General features: G+C 39.5%; 1 protein-coding gene across 1 annotated transcript; it reads left to right on the plus strand.

Annotated features, from left to right (window-relative positions):
* Nucleotides 1–1,345: 1,345 nt before the first annotated feature.
* LOC594682 (neurolysin, mitochondrial) lies at nt 1,346–10,020 on the plus strand. Its single transcript, XM_794115.5, has 8 exons — nt 1,346–1,593; nt 4,251–4,390; nt 4,785–4,903; nt 5,646–5,777; nt 6,352–6,389; nt 7,055–7,167; nt 8,890–8,944; nt 9,365–10,020. The coding sequence occupies exons 1-8, from the start codon at nt 1,438–1,440 to the stop codon at nt 9,683–9,685; spliced, it is 1,074 nt and encodes a 357-aa protein (XP_799208.2). The 5' UTR covers nt 1,346–1,437; the 3' UTR covers nt 9,686–10,020.
* The last annotated feature ends 580 nt before the right edge of the window (nt 10,021–10,600 follow it).

Below are 10,600 nucleotides of genomic sequence, written 5' to 3' on the forward strand. Positions count from 1 at the left end.
TTAATGATTACATGAAAAGGGGACAATTATCGAAAGGGATAAGACACTTATTAGAAAAGAAAAGGAGCACGTGTCAAAGTACAAAGGATAATTATAAGGGTGAAAATGAGGCATTTTTTTCACCTGAAAAGAGGCACTCACCAGTGATGAAAAAGAGGCGTTTACGAAAATGGGAAATAGGCATTTGTTGACGGAAAAGGGACACCCATCAGATTTTGATAAGGGCATTTATAAGAGGTGAAAAGGGGATAGGTCCCTTATTAGAAAGGAAAAGGGGCACGTATCATTATTAAAAGGGGAATTATCAGAGTTAAAAGGAGCACTGACCAGATATGAAAAGGGGCACTTATGAAAATGTAAAAGGGGCACTTATAATAAAGGAAAATGTGCATTTGGTGAATGAAAAGGGGGCACTGTTCAGATTTTTAAAAGGGGCAGTTATGAGAAGGGGAAGGAGCTCTTTCTTTTTAATGGGGGCACTTATCATAAGGAAAAGGGACACTTATTAGAAAGGGAAAGGGGTAGTTGTGAGAAGGGGAAGGAGCTCTCTCTTTTTAATAGGGCCACTTATCATAAGGAAAAGGGGCACTTATTCGAAAATAAGAGGGGCACATGTTAAAATGAAAGGTGTGCTCATCCGAGTTTAAAAAAGGGGTAGTTATTAAAAGGAGAAGGGACACTTCTTACAAAGGAAAAAAGGGGAAGTTGTCAAATTAAAAGGAGCACCTCTCAGTTTTGAATAAGGCAATAATCAGAGGTGAAGGGGGCAATTATTAAAAGTGAAAAGGGGCACTTCTCGTACCTGAAAAGAGGCACTTACTAGAGATTAAAAAGGGCACTTATTCAAGATAATTTCAAGATTGATGAGAATGGAAAATGGACACTTATTGCAAAGGAAAATGGGAACATGTCGAAGGAAAAAGGGCACGTGTCAAAAATAAAAAGGGCACTCGTCAGAGGTGAAAAGGGGGAAGGGGCACTTTTACTAAGTAATAGGGGCACTTGTCAAAGTAAAAGGGGCACCTTTCCTATGTAAAAGGGGCACTTCTTACAAAATAAAAGGGGCACTTTTCCTATCTAAAAGGGGGCACTTTTGGGGTATCTGAAAATCTGAAAAAATCTGAAAAAGTGGGGGGCACTGTGCCCCCCCCCCCCCCCCCCCCCGGAGGGCCGCCTCTGTTGTCGCCATCATCAGCTGTGTCCGTTTGGCAACCTGGGCAGCGTTTCTCGAAACCGTCATAACTACAAGTTCACCGACATCCCGTTGAAACGCGTGTTAAACTTAATACACGCGTTTCAATGGGATGTCGGTGAACTTGTAGTTATGACGGTTTCGAGAAACGCTGGCCAGTCCAATCGAATCGCAATCACATTACACGTGCTGCGCTAGCTGCCGCCGAGTTTCAAGCCACATTGGTGAATGCAGACTCGATAGAAATGGCGAAACATCTCTCATCCAACCGTCTTCGCTGGGATTTGAGCCCAAGTGACATCAAAACCCGTGCTGAAGAGCTCAAAGTAACAACGAAAGCTGTTTACGATGCTGTGGGAAGTGTTTCAAAGGAAAATGTGACGTATGAAAACATTATTCAAGTGAGTATTGTGTCGTGAACAAGTGGTGGTAGAGAAGTTGGGCACAGCTGGTCCTGGAGAACCACTGCAGCAGCGTGGGCACGCGGCTAGCTACCCCATGAGTTCCTATCTTGTTCGGTAGTCGTAGAGTGGCACTGCACTCCGCGCGATGCAATGGAGGTGCTCAGCTCACCGGCCGCGCCGCACATGTCAACTTATTTTCGTGATGGTGCAATAGGTCTACATGTATACAATGGTAAATTTTGGAGAAAGAAAACTCTTTGAGTTTCAGCTTTTTATGGAAATTCTTCGGCGCTCTGCACGTCTTGGTTTCCGTATCCGTGCGATGGCGATGTGAAAAACGAAAAAACAGTTCACAGAGACGCCAAGTTCAAATATCGGCAATGCGTGACATTTTCATGATTCGGCGCACGAGCGCAAGTGCGAGGGTATAAGATATAGCGTTTTTTCAAAATCTAGCGCGCGCATTGTGCACATTTTCAGACCCTCGAAATGCGTGATATCACGCCAAATGGCATGCGTGATACTTGGTAACTCTGAGTTCACCGTCTACTTTTGATGTGTGTGTCCTTCCGAGGATTTATCGCCCATAATGTGAAAGTCTCTGTACAAAGCAGGCATGTAAAATGCATCAAGAAAATGATCGCTGAACCCCCCCCCCCCCCTTAAAAACTAAAAGACAAAACTAAATATTAAAAAGTCATAATTTAATCCAATTTTTTTTCTTCTAAAGAGGGTAGTAAAATGGATAGAAATTATTCGAGAAAACAAAGGACGGACATGACGCCCTTAATTGTGTCAGTCCCCGTTTTATTTCATTTTATTGATACCTTCCCCGAAGCTCAGAGAATATATATCCTGAAAACAAAAAGGGTGAAAGAAAAAATAAGAAATTGGGAATGTCGGTAATAAATGTCGGTAAACAATGCTGTTTTAAAAACCAAAGATGGCAGAATAATCATTTTCCTACATGTCCAAACAGAAATCCAGACATTTGGTCCCAGTTTCTGAGTGGTGAGTTTGACAGTGCTTGAGTTGGGAAACATTTTTACCGACGGCACCATGCCAGCGGCTGCCGCTCACCCAGGCACGGGTAAGCGTCGGCCTGGACAGATTTTTTTTTTTTTTTTTTTTTTTTTTTGCGGCCGAATATTCGGTTACAAGAAATCGTACCCGAGTAGTTGTCAACCGTGCGGATACTCGAGAATTCGACTACACGTCGCAGCCCTAGTCGGTAATGAAGGTCTATGAAGTATGAAACCAAGTTACGTGTTTCCTGTGTATTTTGTGTGTATCACTTCTCTTTTTAAGATATAAAACTGCGGACAGCCATTGTTAGTATTGAGTAGATGTCGCTTACCCCCCCCCCCCCCCCCCCCCTTAAAAAAAATAATTTTAACAATTAGCTTCTTACTTCCTCTTTTTTAAGTAACAGTTTCAAAACATATATTTGTTTTCCATTGGCCTTTTAAATCACACTACAGATAGAAGAACAATGAAGAAGTTCGATTCATTACTTGTATATATTTAGAACCTTGTGGACATGCAAAGATATTGTGGAGCAGCCAGCACCTGTCAGAAAGCCATTTTACCTGACAAGCAATTAAACAAAAATTATAGGTTACACATTTTTGCAGAGATAACTATAATCCATCCTTCTAACAATTCAGGTTATCCACACAATTGTGTGCATGGTATGCAAATGCCACTAATGGTGGTTTGGACTTTATTCTTGTGTGTAAATGAGTCATTTCCTTATGCAGTGCATACAGTAGTATTTCATTATCAATATTTTTTTCATAAGGACACTCGTAGCCTGTCCTACTATATGAATGAGAGACTATTGTGAGTCTGTATCACCAAGACAATAGATGCATTTCACCGTGAGCCAAGGACAGTAATGGGTAACCATAGCAACAATGTAAACTGGGCAGCTGTCTCCATGGTAGTACTCCCGATACGATGTATTCCTCAGTGTAGAAGTTCCACTGGTGCACACAAGTACCCTCTACGCACTGTGTACGCACACTATATGCCAGAGAGCCCGTTGGGTTTAAATGCTCTGTCATGTTATGCTCCATTGCATTCTTGTTATGGTCGGGGAATGGGTCCCTTTCTCCCCCTCTTCAGTGGCTTTTGTTTGACTAGTCAGCCAGCCAGCTATTATACCTGTAACTGTATTGATCATTACAATCAATGGAGCTTGTATGACATGTGAGAACTGTAGAAGCAAAGTACAAGCGTACATACTCTTGTAGAAAGCCTTTGTTGTAGCAGAGTGCTGCCAAAAGTTTCATTTTCAATTTCATAATATCCTGCTATGACGACAGACAAACAAAAAGCCAGCTCTGCCCTGAATAAACATGATATCCCTACTCTTTATGAAAAATTCTGATGTGCCAATTTGTCAAACATTAAAAATAAATTTTCAATACATGTAAATATGCTCATGATTGATTGAAATATCTTTTATTTCGAACAAAAAAAATCTTTTTCTTTATGAAAGTTTAGATGGGTTCATAAATTTCAAAGCTTCATGTAATAGAAGATTTGTATTAAGATGAACAATTTAGTGAGATATTTTATTCTTTAATTTGGATTCGCAAAATTTAGGACACCTTTAAAGTAAATGTTTTATATTTCTTTCTTCTGTTCAGGCCCTGGCTAACAATGATTGTGAGTATGGTGTTATGCGTAACATGCTGGACTTTCCTCAACATGTCGCTCCCAGTAAAGAGCTGAGGGAAGCAAGCACCGATGCAGATAAAGTCCTCTCAGAGTTTGATGTCGAAATGAGGTGAGTGTTACTATTTTGTGGTTTAGACCTTAGATGCTATTTTGTTTTATTTTATTTTTCGTTTAGTAGTGCCCTTTTTGCAGTTCCTCCTTTTTTTGTGTGTCTCCGCTACAAAGTAGCTCGAGGCATTATTTTGATATAGTTTTCTCCTGTTTGTGCAGCCTTTTCACTCACTCTCTTTCTTCCCACCTCACACTTCCCCCCCCCCCTTCCCCCATTTGTCTGTCTCTCTTTCTAATTTCTAAATATATATCATTTCCTGTCTGCATTTTGTTTCCGTTCAGTCTTGATCTTTGATGAAATGAAATCCAAAGCAGTTGTTACCAAAGCAAATGTCGGGGTCACTAAAATTACATTGTAAATTTCATGCACATGCTTTTTGTTCATGTTTCAGTATGCGTCAAGATGTGTTTGACAACCTTGTTGCATTCCAAGAGAAGACGGATGTGAGCAGTCTGAAGCATGAAGCTAAGAGATACCTTGAGAAGAAGATCAAGCTTGGTCGCAGAAACGGTAAGTTTCAGGGTTTTGTGGAGAATGGAAGTTATTGGAAGTGAAGTTTAACATCAGAGAACCAATGTGGGGCAGGCCTGAAGTTCAAGCATAGTGTCACAAATAGTTGAGGGGCTGAGAGAGTGGGTGTATTTGGAAATACAGTGTAGGTATTCATGGAAATGAGTGAAAACCTGAAGCAAAGATACATCTGTAGGAGAAGTTCATACTGGGTCACAGGAATGGTGTGTTCAGATGTTTTAGCAGAGCGGGTTGCTTGGACATGAGGAATAGGTAATAAGATGACTGATGTGAGCAGTCTGAAGCGTGAAACTAAGAGATACCTTGAGAAGAAAATAATGGTTGGTCGCAGAAATGACAAGTTTTAGGGTTTAAGGAGAGTGGAAATTATTTGAAGTGGTGTTTATCTTCAGAGAACCAATGTAGGCAGGCCTGCAGTTAATAGGTATGTGGAGAACTAGATTAAGCAGAGTTGCACAAATAGTTCAGGGGTACGGAGAGTGAGGGGTTTTGAAAATGTAGTTTTGATAATCAGAGAATGAGTGAAAATCTAAAGCTAAGAGGTTTGTGTAGGTGGAGTACAAGATAAAACAGAGTAACAGAAATGGTTCAGAGACTTAAGAGGCTCAACAGTGAGTTACGCAGTTTTAACAGATGGAGGAAGGAGGTGGTTCTTTGGAAATACCTATGGGTAATTGGGATATGGGAAGGCTAAACATGTTCATCTCCTGTCATCCTCTAGGTCTGCATCTACCCAAGGACGTCCAGGATCAGGTCAAGGCCTTGAAGAAGAGAGCCAGTGACATTGGCATTGACTACAACAAGAACGTCAACGATGAGAACACCATCCTGGAGTTTGCAGAGGCTGAGCTAGGTAAGAGAAACGGGTTTGGAATGCTCAGGAATTGTTAAAAGCTTATCAATCAACTGAAAGGTTCTGTTAAATCCAACTTCATGTTATGGTTGCAATAAATAAATGATAATAATAGTAGCTTGCATATGAATATTTTCATTGGCCATGACCAACCATATTGGCATTGACTTGTCTAGGATATTGACTTTCGCTGATCTGTTTTTCAGAAAAATTTCTGCTGTAATTAATTCCAACTTGACACCTGAGTAAATTATCCTGTAATACCTCAGTAACTATGCCAAAAGACGAAACCTTGGCTATTCAGAGTAAATTTGTTTTCTCGTTCTGTCTATTCTTGGCCAATCTTGTCTGTGTGGTTGGGCTGCAAGAGCATAGTAAAAAGGGAAGCTACATGTGGAGCATCCAATCACAGAGCACTGCTTCCAACTAGAACCTTGATGAAAATATCTGAATTCAAAAAGGAATCTAAGGATGGAAAAGATGTTTTAGTCAGGGATTAGAGGTATAGAAAAGGGTTGACACTTTGCATGTGGATGCAGTTGACAGGTTTTGATGTTTCCTCTGATTCTTGCAGGTGGATTACCAGATGACATCATCAAGCGTCTTGAAAAGGTAAGTATCTTATTTGCTTAATTTGATTCGTCCCGATTTAGGTTTCTCGAGAACGCGACACAATTTACATCTTACGTCTCAAAGTATTCAACAAAGGCCATAATTAAACCAGTACACCTTTCATTTAGGCCTGTAACCAATCGTTGGATCGGGGGCCGATCATGAGCTGATCAGGGGTGATCGGATAATAATTTCCGATCGCGTTCAATAAAAATGATCGGATTTATTTTTTATTTATTTTTTTTTTTTAATGCTGAAAATTTTCAAGTTTTTAGCTGTCAAATGCTTTAAAAAAAATTCATGGCCAGGATTATTTTGTCATTTGGAAGATGTAGACCATGTTTGTTGATATTTAGTGCCTTTTCTGTGACTTTGAAATTAATAATATTGGTCTAACAGAAGAGGCAAAACATGTGGGCCGCCATCTTGGATTATAATGCATGCCTACATTATAATCCAAGATGGCGGCCCGCATGTTTTGCTGATTTTTGCCGATACCGATCACAGGTGCGAGGGTGTCGCTCCGATCTTCCGATCCGATCAAAGCCCCAACTTACAGGGTTACTTTCATTCTTGAGTTACAAAAAACACAAAATTAACAAGGGGTATGAATAATTCAGATGTTAACTGTCGTATTACTTTGTTTCTTACACGTTCTTCTCTAGACCCCTGAAGGAAAATGCAAGGTAACCTTGAAGTACCCTGACTACTTCCCCGTGATGAGAAAGGCACACAACCCAGAGACAAGACGCAAGGTGGAGACTGCCTTCAATTCAAGGTACAGTCTACAGCATGTACATCTTAATGATTGACTGGCTTCCAGTCAATGCTTATATATAAATACATAATGGGATTTGATAATCTATGATATATTATAAGATGGTTAGAAGAATTCCTGCAAGCTGATTGGTCAATTACCGTGTAGTTATTTTTACTGGATGCACGCGATATCAACACGATATATGCGATATTGGAATCGATAACACCAATATCCCGATTGCTTGCACTTTCTCTCTTCTCCACTAAGAAAAACAACCAAACCCAAAACAAGATGGCGAAATCGCAGCGGCGATTTGATTTTCCAGTTTCTATAAGAAGAAGAATTATCTAAATTGTTGGATGATTCAGATCCGACTAGCATAAAAATTTCAATTAAAGTATGGCTTCTCAAAGTTGGAAAAGTTTGCACAGATCAAGAACGTCAATTTAGGAGATATTTTTATGCCAGAATTGGACAAACTGTTATCGTTCTAAACTAAGTTCTATGCTTCTGTACATAGACTGACGGTGAGTTGTAAACTTAGACTTTAGTACCTTCGCTGTGGCATACAACGCCACTTTTTGGATCACTGTACTTTAGATATCTGTAACAAATTTCAATTTCTCGAGGCTGTGTTGGTGAAACTGAAGCGAGAGGGGCCAGGAAGCACCACACATAAAGCCTCAATTTCTGTACTTGATATGGACAAGATCCAGACCTCTTCTAATTTAGATTGAATGCAAAATAAGTTTTTATTGATTTAATGACTTTCTTTTGTTATGGTTTCATGTAAAGGTCAGTTAGGCCTGATTTTATTTTGTTGAGGTTTAGGCCTAAGTTATTCTATATTTGTTTAAATCCATTGCACTAAGTAACAAAAGACAAATAATGTAAATTTAAAAATCATGCGTCTTTTAATTACCGGACGAATGATTTAGCCATGCATCTGGTAAATCTTTAAAATATCATTTTGTATTTTTGAAAATTTTGGGCCCCATCTTATAAAACAGATGATGCACAGGTTTAATTTGTGGGTCGGTGGAATTGTGTGCACGCGGTACCTTTGAATTTGGTCTAAAACCATTCAAAGGTACCATTTGCACACAATCCCTACCGACGCACTCAAACCTGTGCATCATTTGTATACTGGAACGGTCCCTGTAGGTCTTTGAAAAGCTCCAAAATCTTTTAAAGAAAAACAAAATGGTTGGAAGAGATATTTCTGGATTCTTTGATTGGTGTCAGTGTAATAACTAATGCTCTCGTATTCATAATAACGGTGAATATTAAAGGGTAATCGATCTTGAAGCAAACTGCTCTAGAAGAAAGCAGAAGAATAAAAAGGCAGACTGGTGAAAGTTTGAATATAATCAGACATAAATTGAAAAAGTTGTGATTATTTTTAAAGTTTCAACCACTATTGGTATGGGCTCTTCAAATTAGCTGAGTTAGTAATGTGTATGTGATGTAATGTAGTTCCTTCTCTCCATTACAGCTCATAGAGACGTATTTATGATATGTGCTATATAAGAAGGGCATATTCTTATTAATACATCGTTAGAAATACTATATATTGCTTAAAAAATTAGACTACATGTATATAAGAGTGGACCTTTAACACAGGGGCCAATGTTGGTTTCTCTTCCAAAATGACCAGCGGTATTTACAAAAGCATTTTTCTAAGTTGCATCAAGTAGCAATGGCTGTCCATTACTCAACTTGTACTTTATTCATCTACAGATGCAAGGTGGAAAACACCAAAATCTTGGAAGAACTAGTGGAGATACGTGCAAAGGTAAGAGCAGAAGTGTTGTAGTTGACTTCTCATAGGTTCTTCCTTTATATCCCCAGCTTTTTAGTTTGCTTGAATAACAGTTAATATGTAACATTTTCATTGATCACCCTTGTAGATTGCTTTTCCTAAATGTATATAGATATCTTTTTCATAGCTATGTTCATGTCTGCATTGTATTTAAGAAAATAAGAAAAAATTGTGGCAGTCTGACCCATTACTGAGGTTTTCAATTTAAGGGACTTTGTATCTTAATCTTCTCTCATGTATTATGACAAAAAATGAGACACACATGGCCAAAGAACTCTTCAAATAATGCTGAACTACGAGAATGAGACAAATCCCCCCTGAAATAAATGGTCTTGGCAGCTTGTTATGTCACCTAAACTGATGAATTCTGCATCTCTTTCTCCTCTCTTACAGCTGGCTAAATTACTAGGTTACTCCACCCATGCCGAGTACATCCTTGAGATGCGCATGGCCAAGACACCAGAGACAGTGGCCACCTTCTTGAGCGGCCTGGCTGAGAAGCTTCGTACCCTGCAGCGTGAGGAGCTAGAAGGCTTCCTCAAGTACAAGGAGGAAGATGTGAGTAGCTGTTTTGAGCCAATGTCTATGAGAAAAGACAGTAAAACCTGTGTAGAAAGACCTCCAAGGGAGACGCAAAGAGCGATCTTTATAAACAGGTCGTCTTTACACAGAGAGAGTGGGGGAAGAAAAGGACTGTTGGTAGTCTGTTGGTAATATTTCTTGATTTTATAATTCTAAGGAGAACTAAAGCACCGGTTGGAGAGGATGGGTAGTAGGTTGTCTTTATGTAGTGGTTAACTTAAACATGTTCTTTCTATAAGAAACGTAATTTCAGAGGAAATGAAAATTGTGGTCTTCTCAGGCAAGTAATATGTCTCTTTAGTAGTCACTAAAGCAGGATTGACTGAACATAACTTCTGGGAAGAAAGCGACGGGGTAATGTAGTGACAGAACAACAGGCCAGGGAATCTATAGACGAGGAATACAATGACGGAAAAACATAGGGACAAGGGCAGGCCTGATAAAAACCTGATTTAAATCAGTTTGCTGATTTTTTTTTTGATTTTTCCAGATTTTTTTTTTATTTTTCAAGATTTTTTCCCCGATTTTTTTTCTTTCTTCCCGATTTAAAAAAAAAAAATCATATATTTTTTTTTTTTTTTTTCTTCCCTATGTTATCCTGATTTTCCTCTTATTTTCTCTATTCTTCCATGTTTTGCCCTATTTTTGTCCCAATTTTCTTACTCGAAAGGGGGGAATGTTGTTGGATGCCATTTTTTCCACGCGAATCCTCTTCTTTTATTTTTACTCAAGGGGGGCGTGGTTGAGGGGAAAACAAAAAACCTATTTTTTTTTTAGTACTCACTATCACCCCTGCATGTTTAAGAAGAGTGGAGAGGGCTTTGTGATGTGGGTTCACAACACCCTTTAACCACCAGTTGATATATGATAACACCTGTGTGTAGGGGGGGGGGGGGGGGAGGCAGGGGGAGGTTGTCATGTTTGAGAACAGTGCAGATAGCTGTGTGATGTGGGTTCACAACACCCTTTTACCACCAGCTGATATATGATGACACCTCTGTGTGTAGGGGGGGGGGGAGGCAGGGGGAGGTTGTCATGTTTGAGAAC

Source organism: Strongylocentrotus purpuratus, unplaced genomic scaffold (assembly GCF_000002235.5).
Source record: "Strongylocentrotus purpuratus isolate Spur 01 unplaced genomic scaffold, Spur_5.0 spur5_scaffold_3, whole genome shotgun sequence".
NCBI lineage: Eukaryota > Metazoa > Echinodermata > Echinoidea > Camarodonta > Strongylocentrotidae > Strongylocentrotus > Strongylocentrotus purpuratus.